This window comes from Coregonus lavaretus (genome assembly GCF_964263955.1).
Source record: "Coregonus lavaretus genome assembly, chromosome: 37".
In the NCBI taxonomy this organism is placed as follows: domain Eukaryota; kingdom Metazoa; phylum Chordata; class Actinopteri; order Salmoniformes; family Salmonidae; genus Coregonus; species Coregonus lavaretus.
This window is the reverse complement of record NC_140024.1, coordinates 29,552,117-29,575,237: the sequence shown is the minus strand read 5'-3', so window position 1 is coordinate 29,575,237 and position 23,121 is coordinate 29,552,117. Positions and strand designations below refer to the sequence as shown.

The window sequence follows — 23,121 nt, the reverse complement described above, 5'->3', positions numbered from 1 at the left end:
AAACGTTTTATACCTGTCTGAAATGGCATCTATGGTCAGTCATATCACTGATCATATATTATTTAACACAATGACCTTTGCACTGACTTTTTTTTTTTTTTTTTACCTTTGCACGATCACCGAATTATGTAATGCATCATGATATAATTTGCAGACATAATTTAATGATCAAAATAATGATAGCCTTTGTGATTTTGTTGTAAACATTAACACATCACCATTCAAACATTCTTCAGCGAGACAAGACAATCATTAAAATGTCAATTTATGAAATGATCCTCTGACAGTTAAAATGTTTCATAGACTTACAGTACACAATCACCAGCACACATACAGTACATTGTCCCATGATGTCAACCTCACCATTGGCATCATTCATAGATATAAAATCCAAAGACAAAACACGCATGTCACTATACCTCCTAATCCTTACAGAAGTCATGCTCAGATGTGAGCAGTGTTAATTAAATATCCTATTTTACAGATGGATGGGTATGGAGGAAAGAAACAGCCCACTATTCATCAGTGTCCAGAAATAAATAGCTAATTATCCCGACCTGTGGTTGCAAAGCCCTATAAAAAAAAGAGCACCCTGTTATGACAATTAAAAAAAACACTTCATTAAATAACATGGATAGGTTTCTTCTTCATGAATGAATGGAGCTTCAGACAAGAGCAAAGACTTCCTGGGACACTCATTATAGCATAGCGTGTGATCAGTGCATGACCTGGGGAGGAAATCACAGGAACTGAGTACTGGCACCACAAATGTTCTACTGCTTGAGTTTCTGCACCTCCTATAGAATATTAGCTCAAATGTATTGCAGAGTTCCTGCACACACACATATATATATATATAAACAGTGCAGGTAAATGAGTACCAGCACATACAGTATTTCAGTCCAAGTCAAGCACTGAGTGTGATGTCATCAAACTCACACAGTCTACTTGACCACATACAACACAAACAGTGAGCTCCAAAAGTATTGGGACAGTGACACATTTTAGTTGTTTTGTCTATGTACTCCAGCACTTTGGTTTTGAAATTATACAACGACTAGGAGGTTAAAGTGCAGACTATCAGCTTTAATTTGAGGGTATTTTCATCCATATCGGGTGAACCGTTTAGAAATTCCAGCACCTTTTGTACATGGTCCCCCCATTTTAGGGGACCAAAAGTATTGGGATAAATTCACTTATATGTGTATTAAAGTAGTAAAAAGTTAAGTATTTGGTCCCATATTCATAGCACTCAATGAATACATCAAGCGTGTGACTCCAAATGTGTTGGATACATTTGCTGCTTGTTTTGGTTGTGTTTAAGATTACTTTGTGCCCAATAGAAATTAATGGTAAATCATGTATTGTGTCATTTGGGAGTCACTTTTATTGCAAATCAGAATAGAATATGTTTCTAAACACTTCTACATTAATGTGGATGCTACCATGATTACGGATAATCCTGAAGGAATCGTGAATAATGATGAGTAAGAAAGTTACAGATGCACAAAGATCATACCCCCAAGACATGCTAACCTCTCACCATTACAATAACAGGGAAGGTTAGATATTTGTGCATCTGTAACTTTCTCACAAAAAATTGTGTCACTGTCTCAATACTTTTAGAAGAATGTGGAAGCATCAATTCTCTCCGTCCATCCTAACACTATGCTCATATTGTGTAAGGCGACAGTAGTATTGTGTGTAGACTCAATACGGTTTCTCATGCTTCATTTTCCGTTCATAACAGCAGAGCAGTTGCCAGGTTACAGTTAAACTAAGATATATCATGTCAAGTATTACCTCACTGGTTATGGGTTAGAGCGGGTCCAACTCAAAAGTTGACGTAAGTGAGGAATAAAGTAATGAAATCCATTTTGGCACATGCAGAAAAATAGCTAAACATTTGTACAAATAGATAAATACGCTAAACATTGCAGGTAACGGAAGAGGTAATCAGTCACACAGATCTACAATTATCAGAAGGTATTACAATCCAATAAAATCACATCTTGAACATGCATGGTTGAGTACAACCATGTAAAGTAGATAGATCTAAACCTCTTTCGTAGCATTTGATGATGCTCAATATGGAGACATTCATCCAGCGAGGTCAAAGGTGCTATCGTCGAATACTTCCAGGTTGAGACCTGTGGGAAAGAAACAAGAATGTAAACATGTTGTTCACCTAACAAGGCAAGGTACGGTTAGAAATAACTCTATTGTCTATAAACCAAAATAAAATCTTTAAAAAATTGCTTTGAAAAAGATTTTAATGTATGAACATTTTTGTAGTTATAATTAAATTCAAATAGGTGGAGCAAGTTTTTGGGTATGTGTGACAGTGTTGGTTGCGTCAATCTCCTTCCCCCAACCTGGGCTCGAACCAGGGAGGACACTGAACCCATCGACAACTGTTACCCACAAAGCATCATTACCTGTCACTCAACAAAAGCAGTGGCCCTTGCAGAGCAAAGGAAACAACCAGTTCAAGGTCGCAGAGCGATTTAACGCTAGTAGCGCGCACAGCTAACTAGGTAGCCATTTTACATCGGCTACACTCACCCCCCTTTGACCTCCTCCTTCTCCGCAGCAACCCCAGCAGCCGGCACAATCTTGTGTGTGTGTATGCATGAGTATGTGTGTGTGTGTGTATACCCAGGGTAAGGAGGAGGGGGGGCGTCGTGCGTTCCGGTTTTGCCAATAGCGTCCTCGTAGGAGGGCAGGCCAGGGGGGTCGATCTCCTCCAGGGGGGGTGGGGGCATGAGCACGGGCTGCAGAGAGACCTCATCCAGTCTCCGCATGATCAGCGAGGCGTTACTGCGCCTTGGACGCACCCTGACAGAGCTGGAAGAGACACAGTCAGGAATTATGCAGTATCCCTTTGAAGAATGTGTGCACACACACACACACACACACACACACACACACGTCAGCACCTGCTTACACACATAACCAACCAACCAACCCCCCCCCCCCGCACACAGACAGCACCTGCACAAACACCCACACAAACTACAGACTATGCAATCTACTCTTTTTTAGGAAGGCCCTAAAAATTGTCAAAGACTCCAGCCACCCTAGTCATAGACTGTTCTCTCTGCTACCACACGGCAAGCGGTACCGGAGCGCCAAGTCTAGGTCCAAAAGGCTTCTTAACCGCTTCTACCCCCAAGTCATAAGACTGTTGAACAGCTAATTAAATGGCTACCCTGGACTATTTGCATTGACCCCTCCCCTTTTTACGCTGCTGCTACTCGCTGTTTTTATCTATGCATAGTCACTTTACCTCTACCTATATGTACATATTACCTAAATTACCTTGACTAACCTATACCCCCGCACATTGACTCGGTATCGGTACCGGTAAATAGCCTCGTTATTTTATTGTTACTCTTTTATTTTTTTACTTTAATTTATTTAGTAAATATTTTCTCAACTCTTATTTTTCTTAAAACTGCATTGTTGGTTAAGGGCTTGTAAGTAAGCATTTCACAGTAAGGTCTACACCTGTTGTATTTGGCGCATGTGACAAATAAAATGTGATTTGATTTAATTCAAACTATTGATCCAGTGACCACTGTCATTCAGTCAACAAAATGGCCCACATCTAACTCACCCTGCACGTGAGAGGTTATCCTTACAACTCCCCTTGCAGAAGTACCAGACCAACAGGCCGACGATGACGATGGCCACCCCTGCCACGATCAGACCCACAAGCAGGGCAGTCACATCCAGCCGCGATGGCCGCGAGTCGTAATCTGTGGGATCACACAAAAATAACCAATGTAAGTATTTTTGCACATATGACACACTGCAAGATTCCTAAATATGCTGCCAACTCTCCTTGAGAGAGTCACAGTGTATGGTGCTTTTTCTCCTTTTTTAACTAGACTCATTTCTACCAGAGTAACCAGGTTTGTGGACTCTCCAGCCATCCTGTAACATTTATGGACTAATAAACCTGTCAAGGAGAAAATAAACTGGACTGCAGAACTTGAGGGCTTCAGTTGCACCCCTGGGCTATAGACTGCATTAGGTTTAGCATTTTGTCCTCCTGCTTGAGGGAGTCTTTCACCTCTCTGTACCCATCAGTGCAGTAGGAAAAGCCTGTGCGATTAGTAGTTGTACAATGGCAAATAGTTGACCTGTGACATACATGTAGTTATACTTAGTCATACTTCTCTTACCCTCTTTGTACTTTTTCCAGAAGTCATCCTGCAAAGTAACATAAAGACAACATCAGGTTGTTGTGTGGTCATGTGACTAGACCTACCACACAAACTCTGGCTGAACACTTTATCTCAGCATCACTTACTGTCTGAGGGACATTTTCAAAGACCTCTCGTGCTTCCTCATAGTTGCAGACTTCTTCAAAGCACTCCCTCTCCAAATTCCCAGGAGTGAAGAGCTCAAAGTCAAATCGGTTGGCCAATAGATGGCGTCCTAAGAATGCATTTGCCTGCTCCTCTTCCAGGAAAACTAGGGGACCCAATCACATGAGTGGAACAAAATTATGCAAACAATACTTTAATACTATAATTTAGGAATATAACCAAATTATATTTTTAGACATGTTTGTAAACTCATGTCTCACCTTCTTTTGACTGGTCCTCCGTCCCTGTGGTGTGTAATAACTTTCTCATACAAGCAAAGTTTCCACAGGGAAGCAGTTGATACAGTATGAATAAATGCAAAAGCATCGCCATTCACCTGCGGATAATGAGTTGAGCATAGGTTATAGAGATTAGAACATGCATTTCAGAAGTGAGTGACAACAAAACATACCCAGTTTTTATCAAAAAGCTGTTCAGAAGCCTATACAGTTTATGTTGATAGCTTAGTCATTATTTTCTTAAAATGTGCATTTTAATTTTACACCTTAAATTGTTCAAACTGAAATGTCACTTTTTGGGCGACCAGACCAAATTCACATAGAAGTATGAATTATAGATCTGTCATTCTCATTGAAAATAAGTCTAAGACGCTCTAGATCTATATTATGTGCTTTATTTATATGCTTCCCATTCTTAAATGTCGGTTTTTGCCTCGTTTGCTTTCGGTTTCGTACACCAGCTTCAAACAGCTGAAAATACAATATTTGTGGTTATGGAAATGATATTTCACAGCGGTTTCGATGGTACAATGATTCTCCACACTATACTTGGCGAACTATTAGAATTTTAGCAACCAGCAAATGGCAGAGCGATTCCTGCATTGCGCACCTTTAACTTTAAAACGTGTGTAAAATCCGGGAAGAGTGTGTAAAATCCAGGAAAAAAACAGGCTACTCCACGAAATGAATGTTACTGAGCAGGTATAAATGACAGTGATTGTTGACTGGTGAAACTGAAATGAAAGCACCTACCTTGAACGTTCGCCGATAACAGCTGTGTTTGATATTATATTTCCTTATAAAAACACTCAGAACACTTATCATCAATAGTCAACAACACCGCATGACAAAATATTATAATTCGTCAAATCAATAAAAGTAAAATATTCCAGGAAGCGCGAAGTTTCTGTTTACTCCCAACAACTGTGAGCTCACCTCCTGTTCTGTAGTAGTTACGTACCTGTACAGACCTGACTAATCAAGCTTTTCACCTGGATACACTGATCTACAGTGCAGTGTTAACACTTGGTGGCACTTGAAACCACTAAACAAGAGAGAAGCAGCACAAGAGTGAATCTAGTAGAGTAGTAGACTTTCAAGAGCCTTTAAAAACGTTTACTCTACATTTAGCTTAGAACAAATAAACAAGCATGTTATAAATTGAAAGAGGTTTGCCAACTCATGCTCCACTGTCGAAACAGGCACTTCACAATCAGGGAAGTATGGGAACTAATGGATGTCATAATGGCTAACAATACCATGCAATATCACGCCAAAACATAAAATCACATTCTACTGTAAGTCTTCGTTTCCACTCTCAATTTACTTTTGTTGAAATATATATATATATATATATATATATATATATTTTTTTTTAAGTCCATATCTAAGAGAGGTCAGAGGTCATTCAACTGGAGATTAATGAGGCATATATGGTACTAAACATTGAATGACATTTTGTGGAGAGAGAAATATGTACCCTCTGAATCTAATGGATGTGTACCAGTTTTCCACAAGACCTGTTCCTTTTTGCAGACCATGACTTCATGGCCTGGATTCCTAATTTGCCTGCCGCGTGACCTGTCTCAGCAAATTTACCTTTATCCCTGAGATTTACTGGGATTGACTAGGATAGCCGAGTTTAACAACCTTTTAATGGGGCAAAAAACCCTTGCATGTAATATTTCACCCCAAATGGCTAACCATTTTATCCAGAGTGCTCTTTGTGGTGTCCACAATGCTGCCTCTGCGCTTTAAATGTGAGTGTATGAATTAGCCAGGTTAAAACCCACAGGTTCATGTTCCTCTCAGCCCACAGAAGAGCAGAGGTGTGCGTTCTTGATAAGACAACCTTCCCCGTGCCACACTCTGTCATAAAATATCCCTGTCACAACAGCAACCCCCAAGACACACTGCAAACGTATCACAAACCCCCAAGACACGCTGCAAACATATCACAAACGTCAACAAAACATCCTGTGTCAACTCAGGGTTCTGCTAAGGCTGATGTAACGTGTTAGTGTTATCAGAGCAAATAGCCTGCTCCTGCCTGGTCAACACTCCTGTCAGTCTCATTACACTGGTGTTTGTCTTGTCCACTCTGTGTAAATAGGTTTATCTCCATCACGAGTGCTAGGCCACTATTTATGTAAAGTAGTGATATGGTAGTGATATGTAGAGACAGAGAGACATACATAAAGAGAGAAATGGTGCTAATTGAAAGTTAATAGGATGTCTTCTCCTGTCCTGTGCTCTGCTGTGTGTCTGGACACTGTCAGGGCTTTAGATTTGCTCTGAGGAATGTTCATACAGAGAATGAAAGGCTGATGCAAAAGTGAAATTCCTGACTTTATCTAGTGTGTGACGCTAGATGATATTACAGAAAGGCTTTAAACATGCACTCTGAGGCAAGGCTGTGATGATTGAGTACCATGCTCTGGAAAAGTGATAATATTCTCAGCGGTGGGAATATTCCAAGTCAGCATGATCTGTTGAGAGTCTGACTTCTTACGCACATCCATAGCACATTATGTCTTTAAGGCATAATGAACGGTATAACACTAACAGTCACTGCTGTCCATATGCATACTGTTCATATTTAGTGGAGTACACACCTTTCACATAGCACACAGGATATCAAATTCACCTTCAAGCTGTTTTATGGTGAGTAGCCAGAGGCGTATGATACATAACAAATGATCAGCCAGGCCGACTCAGCCTTACTGTGGTCAACACATCTTCTGGTCCATCCAGGTTACGATAGGAGTATCAGCTCATTTGCCTTTTAGCACTGAGCTGCGTGGAGGAACTACCAGCTTCCAACCGTGATAAGACAGGGGTCATGAAACATGTAGCAAATAAACCAACTGGAGAATGACGTGAAAGTTACAACTGGGAGATCTCACGACACACCATCCATGAAACAGTAACTTAGGGTCTGAGAGACAAATCAGAGAGTGAGAAAGAGGGGAAAAGAGAAAGAGATTTAAGATGGGGGGGAGAAAACACCAAGGTGAGAGAAGATAGAGGAGAAACAGAGTTCAAGAAAGAGAAAGAGAGAGAGAGAGAGAAAGGGAAACAGAGAGAAAGGGAAACAGAGAGAGAAAGCGAGAGAGGGAGAGAAAGAAAAATGTGAGATCTTTTAGATTTTATTTGGATCCCCATTAGCAACAGCTAGTCTTAGTGGGGTCCGACACAACTAAAAATACACTACAGACAAAAGGCTTTACAAGTTACATTTAAAACATTAACATGTAGTGTGTGTGTGTGTGTTCATCTATCAGTTACACATACATGTCAGTACATACACACATAAAGCAGAGAGAGGGAGAGAAAGAGAGGGGGAAACGGAGGTAGAGCAGGAGAGACAGAGAGACAGATGGAGACCGACTCAGACAGCGAGAGATTGGGGGCAGGTTAATGGGGGCTTCGACAGTGTTCAGTAAACCTAACTCTCTCTCACTACATTAGTCTAAATCTGCTTCCTCTGTGGCCCACCTTGCTGGTGGTGACCATGATGAGGTTGAGCTCCTGGGGAAGTGTTGTGTGATTTACTCCCTCTGATAAGACCAGGGGATGCTTCTCCCAGAGGACTCTGGGATAGGAGTGAGCCTTGAGCTTCTGCAGGCGCTGCTGGGCCAGAGCTGTGACATCACCATTAACACACAGGTTGCCGGTTGGTTCTGGCTCTGCCCAGCAGACTGGCAAAAATGCTGTTGCTCCCTTCTTCACGCTCTCTTCAGAATAAACTTTGTTTTGATTGACAAATAACCGTTGCGTTTCTGCTGTCTAAATGAAATGTGCACGGATGTTACATATTTTTGAAAAAGTCCCTAAAGTTCCTTACAATGTAAAGGCACGTTATGTTGCAATTTGTTGTCAAAAGTATGACAGCAGTGGTGTTTTAGCAAGAAGTTGACTTGACACTACTTCTGTGTTTCATCAACTACATTTCATCAGTCCCTGAGGGAGAGAACTTGGAGAGAACCCTTTTACATCTAATGCCTGATCCAACACATACATCAGCACAGTTCATAACCTAATGCTCTGGAATCCTGCTAGAGATGACATTTTAACACAGAGTGTAACAGCCAATCATTTGTCCTCTTACAGCATTAGGAGGGAGTGGAATTCCATTCTGGTCAGCTCATTAGTGTATTTTGTGGACATTTTCTCTTTTATCATTCAGAATTCTCCAACAGTGTCCAGGGCTGTTGAAGTGTTTAACGTTTCCTGTTGACATTTTGCATGAAGTAAGATGGACCAGGGTAGTGCATGGAATGTGGTCAACGCCAGTCGCTAGTCTTCTGTGGAAGTGCCACAGATAAAGAGAAGGCACGTCATACCGCAAATATCACAGTAAATGTTGTTCAATGTTGAGAGAAATCATTTAAATTCAAAGGTGGCCTCGTCTGCTTTGTATCAGAGGTGGGAGACCATTGAGAAAATAGAAGAAACCTGCACACTGCTCTTGATAGTATCCCTGCTCTTGATAGTATCCCTGCTCTTTAATAAGCTTTACGTATCGACCTCAAGTCCTTCGTCAGAGCTTTTATTAGGTTTTTTATTTATTAGCACTCTTATGAAGACATAGCTCCACCCACATCCGTTCAACGCATCGAATGGGGTTGGAGTCCAGGGAAAATAGGTAAGACCATTCCCCCAAAGTCTTAAACGCTAGCGCTGAAATGAACACTGCTCGGACATCAGCTGAGGAGTCAGGTTGAGAGCGCTCATAACAGTAGGGTCTATAAAGTTCTTAATCAGGAGATCCATGTCACCCTCAGTAACAGGCCCCCAGTCACACTCCATCTCACATTGCCACTCCGGGTCTAACTAGAGCCAGAATCTCACATTGCCACTCCGGGTCTAACTAGAGCCAGAATCTCACATTGCCACTCCGGGTCTAACTAGAGCCAGATGCTCCGGGTCGCCAGGTGAAGAGCCAACATTAACACAACAGACGGCAGCTTCTCTGGACAACACGGTCACAGCTGATGTTAGCATGTGATGCTGAAACTTCTGCGCTACCACTTACCCCTGTAAACAGCTAGACACGATTTACAACTGGTATTAATACAAGCAATACAACCATGGAAGATCTCAATTAGTCTTTTATTGGGTGAATATAAAAATGGTGACAGAAGATTCAACCAGAGTTCGATAATAGAGGGAAGTATTTTAAAGAGGGTTTTGGAGATGGAGATCTTAGGCAGAGGGGGACAGGGTCTGGAGGCTGGTCTTCACGGTTGCCAGATTGCCCTTCCAGGAGCTGAGACTGTCGTAGAGCTGCTGCCACTGCTGCTTGCCGAAGGTGCGGTGTGTGCTGTGGCTGATGGGGGCAGAGATGGAGACACACAGTCAGGGAAAGGGGAGCGTAATGCCATACCTGGCAACCCTGAAAGGTATCATTGGAAATCTCAGAGCTTTGAGTCTCCCTCCGACAAAGTAGTGCCAAATACGTCTGAAGTGCCACGAGGGGAGACATTTTCCTCTTATCATACAGACAACCAAACCCTATGATTAATAGGTCTACATAGAACATACCCCAAACGTAAGCACCAATCAGATCAGAGTCAAACGGAACCTGCTTTGTAGCAGAGAATAAAAAGAGATGTCTAGATTTCCTTTACGGAAACCTATCAACAATAGCATTTATACTCAACTGGCAAAAAATAAGTATCCACAGGTGAAAAAAGTATTTCTGTACAGCAACACAAGAACAAAGACAAACTGTATGTTTGTATAATTGGGAGCTCTGAAGGAAGGTTCTCAGAAACCTTGACCTGATTGCTACACAGTAAAGAGACTGTCTCTAGTACAGGGTCGTATTCATCCGAAACCAAACGGAAGAAAAAGGACTGAAAAGGGGAGGGACTACTAGTTTCCTGTTGCAAAAATGTTTTTCTACATTGCGCCTTAAATGAACACGACGCAGCTTTAGCCTGCCAAACGCAGCCGCTAACATCGCAGAACACACTTCATTACAATGCCACGTAAAAAAAAATAAAAGACTGTTCTGGCTTACCTCACAACAACTTTTCGCTGTGTCTGGTCAATTTTGCAGTACACCATCTTAGTCCGAACGGCTACAGACAAAAGAAGAGATAGGAAGAGGGGAATTACAGAGCTGTCAGAGGGGAGTATAGTATTACAGAGATAGTGTGTGTGTGTGTGTGTCAGATTGGATCGGAGGCGGTGTTGGTACCGTCGATGACGAAGGCTTCTACTTGGTCTTCTTCTATCTGCAGCTCCTGCTGCATGGTGTCAAAGGAGATCTCTTTAAACTCCACCGCCATGCCCATGAACGTCAGCAGACGCATCTTAGCCATGTTCTGCTCATGGTTGAGACCTGGGGACAGGAGGACAGAGTTATTAAAACACAGGAATAACATCATGCTTGACACCTGGGGACAGGAATAACATCATGGTTGAGACCTGGGGACAGGAGGACAGAGTTATTAAAACACAGGAATAACATCATGCTTGACACCTGGGGACAGGAATAACATCATGGTTGAGACCTGGGGACAGGAGGACAGAGTTATTAAAACACAGGAATAACATCATGGTTGACACCTGGGGACAGGAATAACATCATGGTTGAGACCTGGGGACAGGAGGACAGAGTTATTAAAACACAAGAATAACGTCATGATTGACACCTGGGGACAGGAATAACATCATGGTTGAGACCTGGGGACAGGAGGACAGAGTTATTAAAACACAGGAATAACAAGACATGACAATTAAATAGATAATCAATCAATAGCAGGTCACCAACTCTTAGGTACCATTAATCATGAGATCGTTAACTACAATTACTGAATACACATTAGGAAAACCTAAACAAACAAATCAACAGTCAATTGTCAGTTGGCTGGGTGATTAAGAATGTAACTCACTAAGGTTCAAACTCTCAGGGCAACATCGGAGGGAAACTCCAAGAAATAATCATTCTGTGGTGGAGTATGAACACACAAACACACTCAATCCCACTTGACTCAGGGAGGTTCCCTTGGCTAAGTGTCCAGCAGTGTGTAACTAGTGACTAGGCATATTAACACAAACACCACGATGTCTGCAGTGAGAGCCAACCCCACCTGCCCTGTGTGGGAGGACCAACCATGTTAATTGGACCACTATGTTCTCAGCAGTGTGTGTGTGTGTGGACAGAGACACACTGCTGACACACACAAACAAACACACACTCCAACACTGTATTCACAGAGGTCAGCGATTTAGGCTAGGCAGGGTGTGTGTGTGTGTCCAGTGCATTTGATCTCTGCAGTCAGGTCACTAGCCGCAAGGTAGCCCCATCGAGTCTTGAGTTCACTCACCGAGGGAATCGATAAAGTCTTTGTTGCTCTGGTAAAACTTCACGTAGGCAGCTAGCTTTGCACTCACAAAGATGGTCAGGAGCTGGGAACGAGGGAGAACAGAGAGAGAGAGACGTGGAAGGCTATGTAGTCACTGTTAAAACTATCAGGTAATAATGTGGCATCATTGTTATGAATCGATTAATATGAACCTATTAAATCCTCCTCTGTAGTGCCAACAACAGCGTTAAAATGTTACTGCCTTGTTAACATTAGGATGAGCTGTTCCCTGAGCTGGGGTTCAGGACTCACATCATGGATGAGTTCTCCCTCTAGGAAGCGGACAGGTTTGAGGGCCAGGAGGTGGTCCAACAGGAAGGTGTTGGGGTCTTTCAGGGCTCGCACAATGCATCTGGGGGGAGGGACGACAGAGGGGTGAGTGACAGCAAAGACAGCCAGTCATATGTCAGATCTTGTAGTTATGATGGGTTGCAGTAGGGTAGAGGTGTGTATGTGTGTACCTGTGGGCATCAACACGTGCTTGTGAGGCGTTGTCCTCTGTGTAACTCCCCAGCAGCTCCACCATCACCTTAGCTGCAGCATCGCTGTAGAGGAAAACACACACACTCAGTGACACAAGGACAAACAGCAACACACACACACTCAGTGACACAAGGTCAAACAGCAACACACACACACTCAGTGACACAAGGACAAACAGCAATACACACACTCACACCCAGTGACACAAGGACAAACAGCAATACACACACTCAGACACACTCAGTGACACAAGGTCAAACAGCAACACACACACTCAGTGACACAAGGTCCAGCTCAAGAAAAATACATTGCAGATACACAACACATATCCCATTGTAATGAGGAATTACTTTTAGAAAAATATGGAAAATGAGGACGCCACCAGGTACCAGACTGTGTGCGATGACGCCACCAGGTACCAGACTGTGTGCGATGACGCCACCAGGTACCAGACTGTGTGCGATGACGCCACCAGGTACCAGATTGTGTGCGATGACGCCACCAGGTACCAGACTGTGTGCGATGACGCCACCAGGTACCAGACTGTGTGCGATGACGCCACCAGGTACCAGACTGTGTGCGATGACGCCACCAGGTACCAGACTGTGTGTAGTTAGTTACCTCTTCTTACATTCGACCAGGGCCTCGTACACCAGCCTTAGCAGTGTGTGTTTCTTCTCTGTGTTCAGGTTCCAGTCTGTGATCCACTTACGCACCTGAACCACAAACACACAAGCAGAACCATGGAAACATCAATCATCCTTCCTCTACAATGTCTTGTTCCTGCACAGAGCCCTTACATGTGAGTGGAAAAGTGTGGTCTGAGCGCATTGGATGTGCACATCGGTGAGAACAGTGTGCACAGTTAGAGTGTATAGAGTGTGCACAGTGAGAGTGACAGTGTATGGCGAGTGTGCACGGTGAGAGTGACAGTGTATGGCGAGTGTGCACGGTGAGAGTGACAGTGTATGGCGAGTGTGCACGGTGAGAGTGTCAGTGTATGGCGAGTGTGCACGGTGGGCGTACCTGGTCGAGGTCCGTGGGGATGAAAGCGATTGCGTTGCAGGTGGTTGCTACCTTGATGAGGTTGCAGTAGACTGTGTACCTCACTGGGGCTGTCTCATCCATGCCATGGAACAGGTTACTCAGCCTACACAACCAAAACCATACAAGTTAGTTTGAATTTATCATTAAGACATGGGTTACGGTTAGTGTTTACAAGGGTCCCACTTCTTCCACAGTGCATAAACAAACCCAAATCTTCGGTTGCTGATTCCATGAACTACGTCCTAGTGATCCAGGCATCTAGAGTGGATGGCTGCATACTTCACAGGTCAGGAAAGACTAGTAGAGAACCGAGATAGAGAAGAGTGTGTGGACTTACAGCTGCATCCTCAGGGAAGGCCTCTCTCCCTCTCGGGACTTGACCAGCTTCTCACAAAGACTCTCGATCAGGGCCTCCTGTTTCTCTGCCTCCAGGATGAGTAGCAGCGACACTATGCTGTTCATCACACTCTCCACTTCTACAGAGAGAGAGAGAGACAACTATCAATCACAATGATACCATTCATCATGATTAAAGACTCATTCATACAAGCCACTTTTAGGAGGAGACAGAAAAACAAACAGAGGTGGGGGTCCATGAGGAAAAAGACAGGATGGGTAGAGAGAGAGAAAGAAAAACAGCAAGTGAGGAACAGCAGATTAATTCAGGGAAAAAGACGAGGAGGGGGAGGAGGCTGACAGACAGAAAGACAAGAGTGAGAAAGAGGAGAGTTTACAGTTCATGTGTGTGCTGACACACCATACAGAGACAGGTGTATCTGTAGATGCCTTGGGCATGTTTGCATTCTCTACATGGATAAGTCAACTATGTGAGCAGTCCTTTAGAAGTGCCAGTGGCTATAGGTTAGAGTTTCCCTGGTGTCACTCACCTTTATCGTCGTCCTTGAGGCAGACGTCACAGGCCTCGATGATTTGAGCCAGGTCCACATGGAGACCACATTCCGAGTTCTCCTCTGAGATCTCTGCTCCTTTGGCTTTTATGTAGGCCCTGAGCTCGGAGGCCTGTCAACAACAACACGTAATAAGAGAACAGGGGTGTATTCATTAGTCGGATTCCGTAGCAATCAGTTTTGTCTGTGAAACAGTTCACTCCAAACGTAAAACGTTTTGCTACGAAAACGACGTTTTCTATTGGGTCCCTTCCCATTTCCTTCTGTTTGGTTCCTTGAGTAACCGGTTTCCGTTGTAAAACGTTTTGCAACGGAATCTGACTAATGAATACACCCCAGATTAAACAAACTGCAGACACAGCGTTGACACTTTATTAGTCCAATAACAAAACATTCACTACTTAACAGCTGATACTTGAGATATTTAAATTGTACATTTGATTAAGGCTGCACAATGACGTGTTTTCCTTCTCCAAGCCTTACAGCTGGCAGTAAATCTATACATTACAGATAGCTCGTGTATTCATACAAGGCATGTAAACTATTCTAACCAGCTAGCTAGTTAACTAGCTAACGTTACATTGGGTGCAAACAATGTACCCACATGTACATAATACCTCAATTACCTCGACTAGCCGGTGCCCCCGCACATTGACTCTGCACCTGTACCCCCCTATATATAGCCTCCCTACTGTTATTTTATTTTACTGCTGCTCTTTAGTTATTTGCGTTTATGTTTTTTGCTTAACACTTTTCTTAATTTGTTTTACTTTGCATTGTCGGTTAAGGGCTTGTAAGTAAGCATTTCACTGTAATGTCTACACCTGTTGTATTCGGCGCATGTGGCAAATAAAATTTGATTTGAAACAGTGAAACAAATTGTTGTTGTAGATTGCAACTAGCTCGCTAGCTATCTAACGCGCACTCCTAGTTACGTGTAAAACAAATGCCTCAGCTGGCAATACGTTGCATTAAGCGAATACAAATCACGGGGGACATAGCTAATACAGTTTACAAAGAGAATATTTAGATTCATTTTGGCTACTGGAGATGAAAATGGAACCAGCTGTAACATTAGCATGCTAGCTAGGCTAACTAGCCAGTGCACTGACCATAGTCATTGACTCATTAAATAGCTAACGTTAGCATGTTATCTGGCATGTCATCCTTTTTATCGTAACGTTACATATCGACATGAGTGTGCCCATAAAATAAAACTACTGCTAAAACACTTCAATCGTACCTGGTCCTCTTCGGTTATGTCGATAAATGCTGGGACACTCATTTTATAATTATTTTAGTGAGCCTAGATCAAATCCACGCTCGCACTACCACTGAGGCCACCGGAAAAGAAAACGCCATACTACCGGCAAACATGGTGCACTTCCGGGTCATCCTGTTAAAGTGACCGTAGTGATAATTCAGTTGGACTGGACTGTTCGCATATTTTTTTATACAAAATGCTCAGGTAGCCTAAACATGCTCAGGTAAACCTCTACATGACATTTATAACATACTGGGAAACAATGTAATGTTTATTAGTGTTTGATAATGTAATTATGTAATTATGATACAATGTAACCATTTCGTTTTTGTCCCCCCCCACCAGTTTCTTTGAGAATGTCATACAATATCGTTGATAAACACTGTTTTATTGAAGGATTTCAATAAGGATTCCCGAGATACTAAATGTGTGAAACAGGTAGTGGAATCATATAATTCTGTTTCTTTTGCTAAATGATTTCTGCACCAGCTGGAAATGGATAACCTCAGTTTGAGTGCTCCAAAAAGAACAGACAGGGTTCAAAGTGTATGGTCAGGTTCACAAGATAACGAGACCCACTGCCATGGTCCATGCTATCCTTTCTCCTCTTCTTATCCAGGTATCAATCTCTCATCTGGAGGGCTAGTCCCAGGATGTCTTGGCTGAGAGTTACAGTGGTAGAGGTGATCCTCGGACGGAGGTTATCTGGCTGAGTTACCTCCCTGTTCAGACCACCATGACTTCCCCCAGAGTTGACACCGGAAACAATGTGAGCATCAGAGGGGAGCACATTTACACAGCCCTGCCACTGACCCAGCGATATGGCACCAGGGCCTGTATATCAAGTGGGATGTGGTGATTTTGTCAGCAGCAGTGGCAGGCCACTTTCCCCTGGAGTGATTGAGGGTGGGGTGGGGTGGGGGGGTGGGGGGGGGTTAAGAGTAGCTGGAGATGCAGTTGCCCCTAAAAGCAGGCTCAGGTTACAAGCTATTGGGGTGTAAAGCCATACATCTTCAGGTTAAGAGTAAAGCCAAGCACCCTCCACTCCCAAACAATGGTGGTCTCTTTTTTCCTCTTCACCGTCTCATAAAACAGATACTATCCTGACATGGATACCAAGTCTTGGTCGGTTAACTGTCTCAACTTTACCCAGCATTGTTTCCTCTCGTACCTGTAGAGCAGCTTGCTGTAATCCATTTCCTTCTATGTTGCCCATTTGGGACACTTTGATATGGCATAGAAATTGCTTTTTAACTTATCTAAAAGCAGTGAGATATGAACTGCACATAGGTCACAGTTTGCATATAACAAGTCATTCCTGTTTGATTACAGGAATATTTCACATCATGAAATGGAGAGAGAGAGTTTGCAGAACTTCCGGACAGACCATAATTCCTGGAGAGTCTGCCAGTCAGATATTTCACGTAGCAGTTACAGTTTAGACCGAGCTGAGTTCATTTTTATTATGTTTAGTAGGATAAGGATCTTAAAATAGGGCGCTAAGGGTAAATGGTCGGTGGAGTGTTTCACCATAGCCCCTGTACAATGCGTAACCCTCATTGGCCTGAGAGTGCCTGGTACCAAGCACCAAGCTCCTCCCCCCCCTCACTCTCTCCTTGCCCTCGTTGGCTGTCACAGCTAGGAATTTATGGCCGCTTCTACTCCCAAAGTGTGCTTGCTTGTGTAACTCCGAGCCTTTCATTAGCTGATTAACGACTGTTGTCAAGTGCCTGTTGTATTTCAACTGCAGAATAAACTTTTATTTTTTATGGTTTTGAAGCTCCAGATGCATACGAGACATTATTTGTCTTTTTTAGGAGAATCATTAAAACGCCAGGTTTTGATATGATCCTATGTATCAGAGAGGGCATGTCAAGCATCTCCTGAACATATTCTTCCTACGGTTAGATCCCACTGGGCAAAAACGGGTTGAATCAATGTTGTTTCCACGTCATTTCAACAAATAAATTAAAAGCGATGATGTTGAATCAACGTGGAAAACTTATTGGATTTGCAAAAAGTCATCAACGTAAGGGAATTTTGTCTTTTTTTTCACCCAACGTTTAACCTAAATCCAGTGATCTGGTGAAATGTTTTGTTGATTTCAAGTTGAATTCACATTAGTTGACAACTCAACCAAAATAAATCAAAATTAGACTGTGAAATGACTTCTGTGCCAATTGGGATCTTCTTTGATTAAATATAGGTATAAAGTGTTCAGGGTGTAAACCACAGACATTATGAGGCATGGTCTTACAGGGTCATTGGACTGAAACATTACCTGGTCCACTGTGTAATAATGTGTCTGTGTTATTTCTCATAGCCAGGCTGATCTCACTCTGACCCAATATACCTCATGTTTCCTACAGTCAGTGTGTCTGCTGCAGACTGCCAATGTTTGTCCCCACTGCTGTTTGGTGTGTGTGTGTGTGTGTGTGTGGTGTGTGTGTGTGTGGTGTGTGTTTGAAAGCGCGTGAATAAGGGATGAGTGTGTGCATTGAAGTGTTAGTGCAAGTGAAGTATTTGTGTGCACATTTCAATAGAAAATGACTGGTTAGTGGGCTCGAAGTCAGCCTCATCAGCTATTGCAGTATGTGTGTGACTCATCTGCAGAGTTTATACGCTGAGTTCACAGGAAATTGTTGGTACATGACTGTTTCAGAGTAGCAGATAGCTTATGTTAGCTGTGCCACACTGCAATCAGAGTGCAACTTATTCAGAAATTCAGCACAAAGGAATGTCCTCAATGACATCAGCTATAGCAATGGCAGAGATGAACACGTCCTCTCTTTGACATTATGGGGGTGTGAAAAGAAAAGGCTGTATTAGGAGAGGATTTTATTTAGGTGTCTGTTGTCTCAGCCAAGTGTAGCCTACCCACCTACTAACCCTAACCCTAACCCATCACATAAATCGCTCTCATGATCATCATCACACAACATGGTCGCCCAACTTTCTCCCTCTGGTTCCCATAGTCCTCCTCACCTCCTCACCTCCTCAACCACTGTCCAATCCCCTGCCCTGGGCTCATCTATCAGACTAGCAGTGACCTCATCAAAGAGCCGCCTCGCTTGAGTGAGCGCTGGAATAAGACGAAGTTGCCCCTAAAAAACGGATATACGGTCAGTTTTGCATTTCCATCCTGAATGGTTCAGGTTAGGATTTGAGGAGGGTAAACTAATCCTAAATTGTAATGTATGCCATTTTATGCCAGTCAGAGGTCTATCTTGGTGTAGAATTGAAATGGTGAGAAGCAGATGTATTCTATCATAACTTTTCAGTGTTATGATAGAAGTACACAGTGATGGTCCTCTGTAGCTCAACTGGTAGAGCACGGCGCTTGCAACGCCAAGGTAGTGGGTTCGATCCCCGGGACCACCCATACACAAAAATGTATGCACGCATGACTGTAAGTCGCTTTGGATAAAAGCGTCTGCTAAATGGCATATTATATTATTATTATTATACTGACCCCTCCTAAATATTCTACCCCTCCCTACACCTCTTGCACACATGCACATTGTACTTCATCTAAAAAATAAATGTGTAGACCTTATGTTGTTCATCTAGTTGATGACTTGTTTTCTCTCAAAGCATCAGACATGACCTTTGGCGTAGTCGGAATGATTTCCCGTGATGATCTGCCTCCCTGTGTGTGTGTGTGTGTGTGTGTGTTTTCACATGCATGTTTGTCTGTGCTCGCCTGTGTGTATCTTGATAGATGCTGCATGTCTGTGGTCTGCTTAGATAGCTGTTCAATGACTGTGATCCGTTATCTGGTCAGACACTAGATAATCAATACTGAAAAGGAGCCACGATCTGATTGACCTCTGACCTTCCAGATTGGGGGAGAAAAAATATACCCTAAATGAGGTGACAAAAGATATATACACTACCAGTCAAAAGTTTGGACACCTACTCATTCAAGGGTTTTTCTTTATTTTTTACTATTTTCTACATTGTGGAATAATAGTGAAGACATCAAAACTATGAAATAACACATATGGAATCATGTAGTAACCAACATTTTTTTTTAACAAATCAAAATATATTTTATATTTGAGATTCTTCAAATAGCCACCCTTTGCCTTGATGACAGCTTTGCACATTCTTGGCATTCTCTCAACCAGCTTCACCTGGAATGCTTTTCCAACAGTCTTGAAGGAGTTCCCACATATGCTGAGCACTTGTTGGCTGCTTTTCCTTCACTCTGCGGTCTGACTCATCCCAAACCATCTCAATTGGGTTGAGGTCAGGGGATTGTGGAGGCCAGGTCATCTGATGCAGCACTCCATAACTCTCCTTCTTGGTAAAATAGCCCTTACACAGCCTGGAGGTGTGTTGGGTCATTGTCCTGTTGAAAAACAAATGATAGTCCCACTAAGCCCAAACCAGATGGAATGGCGTATCGCTGTAGAATGCTGTGGTAGCCATGCTGGTTAAGTGTGCCTTGAATTCTAAATAAATCACAGACAGTGTCACCAGCAAGCACCCCCACACCATAACACCTCCTCCTCCATGCTGTACAGTGGGAACTACACATGCGGAGATCATCCGTTCACCCACACCGGTCTAATGTCCAATGCTCGTGTTTCTTGGCCCAAGCAGGTCTCTTCTTCTTATTGGTGTCCTTTAGTAGTGGTTTCTTTGCAGCAATTAAACCATGAAGGCCTGATTCACACAGTCCCCTCTGAACAGTTGATGTTGAGATGTGTCTGTTACTTGAACTCTGTGAAGCATTTATTTGGGCTGCAATTGCTGAGGCTGGTAACTCTAATGGGCTTATCCTCTGCAGCAGAGGTAACTCTGGGTCTTCCATTCCTGTGGTGGTCCTCATGAGAACCAGTTTCATCATAGCGCTTGATGGTTTTTGCGACTGCACTTGAACAAACTTTCAAAGTTCTTGACATTTTCCGTATTGACTGACCTTCATGTCTTAAAGTAATGATGGACTGTCGTTTCTCTTTGCTTATTTGAGCTGTTCTTGCCATAATATGGAATTGGTCTTTTACCAAATAGGGCTATCTTCTGTATACCCCCCTTACCTTGTCACAACACAACTGATTAGCTCAAACGCATTAAGAAGGAAAGAAATTCCACAAATTAACTTTTAAGAAGGCACACCTGTTAATTGAAATGCATTCCAGGTGATTACCTCATGAAACCGGTTGAGAGAATGCCAAGAGTGTGCAAAGCTGTCATCAAGACAAAGGGTGGCTACTTTGAAGAATCTCACATTTTTTTGGTTACATGATTCCATATGTGTTATTTCATAGTTTTGATGTCTTCACTATTATTCTACAATGTAGAAAATAGTATTCTAAATGTAGAAAATAGTAAAAATAAAGAAAAACCCTTGAATGAGTAGGTGTGTCCAAACTTTTGACTGGTACTGTTAATACTTTATTTATTTAAATATTAGTTTCCTATTTCCACACAGAAGCCACATTTTGACTTTTATTTTCCACCTTCAGGACAGTAACATTTCACACCATAAACTGCCACGTAGGACCACTGTTTTACCAGGATTAATTTACATACTGGCCATGACTATGTCCAGAAAAGAAACATGCAATATGAAACACTGACATCAGTCACATGCCATATCTCTTAATGAGCACATACCAACTCCATATCACTAAGAAGTTGGCTAACTTTCAAACTGTGGGTGAACAGTTAGCATTGAGCTATCTGATTTCATGAATTCCCCTTTGTGGAATATGTGTGCTCTGTTTCAAACTAATGTAATGAACAAGGAGCCACAATGTGCTAAGAATCCCATCTGAATGACCCAGTCAGTGCAGCGGAAATGGGAATGGGGCTTTGGGAATGATAGATTGGCCTCTTGTCATCAGAGAGTGTTTATACAACGTACACTCATCGACTACAAGGAGCGACTGAGGTTAGAAAGGCAAGTAGGACTAGAACGTAGTGTGACATGCGTACGATATCGTCACAGATCACAGACAGAAATGTTATTAAAACAGATATTTCTCAATGCACTGTTGTTGTGTGGCGTATTCATTTCCCAGTATACCTTGATGCATGTTAAAGTACTTGACTTTGACATTTTCTCCTCAACTGTGCTGTTTATTTAATCAACTTCCACCGGTGAATGTCCTTGGGAAACTTGGTCATACTAGGATCAGAATCAGAGCCAGACGCACAAACACACCATCCCCACACATCTCTGGATGACCGTGCTGACACAATGTCTCATGGGTCTGAATTCTCGGAAAGCATGGTTTTAGAAATAGCAAATAACATCATCCTCATTTTCACTTTCAGTCAGGATTTCTTAGAAATAAGCTTAGAAAAGGGGAGAGAGTGGGTGTGTCAGTATGTGTACTGGCTCATTGGTGCGCTAGGTGGGGTCAGCAAGAAAGCAACTGGCCTCTTACTGGAAAAAAGTCAACTGAAATGTGGTGAGCCAACTCCTTCACTGTGACATATGGACCACTTTTAAAACCACATCTGACATTTTCCATCATCATCATCATCACCACCATCATCATCATCACCATCATCACCATCATCATCATCATCACCACCATCATCATCACCACCACCATCACCACCATCATCATCATCACCACCATCATCACCACCATCATCACCATCACCATCATCATCACCACCATCATCATCATCATCATCACCACCATCATCATCATCACCACCATCATCATCATCACCACCACCACCACTATAACCATGATCATCATCACCACCATCATCATCATCACCACCATCATCACCACCATCATCACCACCATCACCACCATCATCATCATCAACACCGTCATCATTACAACCATCATCATCATCACCACCATCATAATCATCACCATCATCATCATCACATTTTTTAAACATTTTAGTCATTTAGCAGACGCACTTATCCAGAGCGACTTACAGTTAGTGAGTGCATACATTTTCATACTACGACCATAATCACCATCATCATCACCACCACCACCACCATCATCATCATCATCATCACTACCACCATCATCACCACCATCATCACTACCACCATCATCATCACCACCATCATCATCCTCAAAATTGTTGCACTGTCGAAAGTAATGATTTTTGTTGCACTGTGTACTCCAGATACAGTTGAAGTCGGAAGTTTACACAGACTCAGGTTGGAGTCGTTTTTCAACCACTCCACAAATTTCTTGTTAACAAACTATAGTTTTGGCAAGTCGGTTAGGACATCTACTTTGTGCATGACACAAGTAATTTTTCCAACAATTGTTTACAGACAGATTATTTCACTTATAATTCACTGTATCTCAATTCCAATGGGTCAAAAGTTTACATACACTAAGTCGACTGTGCCTTTAAACAGCTTGGAAAATTCCAGAAAATGATGTCATGGCTTTAGAAGCTTCTGATAGGCTAATTGACATCATTTGT

The 23,121-nt window shown here is 42.6% G+C and overlaps 2 protein-coding genes across 2 annotated transcripts; both read right to left on the bottom strand.

Annotated features, from left to right (window-relative positions):
• Positions 1 to 250: 250 nt before the first annotated feature.
• Positions 251 to 5,561, bottom strand: LOC311111223 (transmembrane gamma-carboxyglutamic acid protein 4-like). The gene is made up of 7 exons (XM_084153938.1): positions 5,369 to 5,561; positions 4,598 to 4,713; positions 4,319 to 4,482; positions 4,191 to 4,218; positions 3,620 to 3,761; positions 2,659 to 2,847; positions 251 to 2,150 (listed from the first exon to the last, which is right to left on the bottom strand). Exons 2-7 carry the CDS (start codon positions 4,707 to 4,709, stop codon positions 2,123 to 2,125), a joined length of 663 nt encoding a protein of 220 aa, XP_084010064.1. The 5' UTR covers positions 4,710 to 4,713; positions 5,369 to 5,561; the 3' UTR covers positions 251 to 2,122.
• A 4,150-nt stretch (positions 5,562 to 9,711) lies between these two features.
• On the bottom strand, positions 9,712 to 15,803 carry LOC311111178 (eukaryotic translation initiation factor 3 subunit M). The gene is made up of 11 exons (XM_084153871.1): positions 15,676 to 15,803; positions 14,412 to 14,544; positions 13,862 to 14,000; positions 13,504 to 13,627; positions 13,099 to 13,193; positions 12,456 to 12,539; positions 12,247 to 12,346; positions 11,956 to 12,037; positions 10,824 to 10,967; positions 10,644 to 10,704; positions 9,712 to 9,947 (listed from the first exon to the last, which is right to left on the bottom strand). The coding sequence occupies exons 1-11, from the start codon at positions 15,715 to 15,717 to the stop codon at positions 9,824 to 9,826; spliced, it is 1,128 nt and encodes a 375-aa protein (XP_084009997.1). The 5' UTR covers positions 15,718 to 15,803; the 3' UTR covers positions 9,712 to 9,823.
• Positions 15,804 to 23,121: the final 7,318 nt, after the last annotated feature.

What these genes read in the sequence shown, in the direction of transcription:
- LOC311111223 (XM_084153938.1), bottom strand. Translation starts at nt 4,709, where the DNA reads ATGGCGATGCTTTTGCATTTATTCATACTGTATCAACTGCTTCCCTGT. An exon ending in CTGGAAAAAGTACAAAGAGG is followed by an intron (nt 3,762 to 4,190) that starts GTAAGAGAAGTA and finishes GTGATCCCACAG; the next exon opens with ATTACGACTCGCGGCCATCG. An exon ending in CCCCCTCCTCCTTACCCTGG is followed by an intron (nt 2,151 to 2,658) that starts GTATACACACAC and finishes TCTTTCCCACAG; the next exon opens with GTCTCAACCTGGAAGTATTC.
- LOC311111178 (XM_084153871.1), bottom strand. Translation starts at nt 15,717, where the DNA reads ATGAGTGTCCCAGCATTTATCGACATAACCGAAGAGGACCAG. An exon ending in TCCCCACGGACCTCGACCAG is followed by an intron (nt 13,194 to 13,503) that starts GTACGCCCACCG and finishes TTTGTGGTTCAG; the next exon opens with GTGCGTAAGTGGATCACAGA. An exon ending in CTGGTCGAATGTAAGAAGAG is followed by an intron (nt 12,540 to 13,098) that starts GTAACTAACTAC and finishes TTTCCTCTACAG; the next exon opens with CGATGCTGCAGCTAAGGTGA.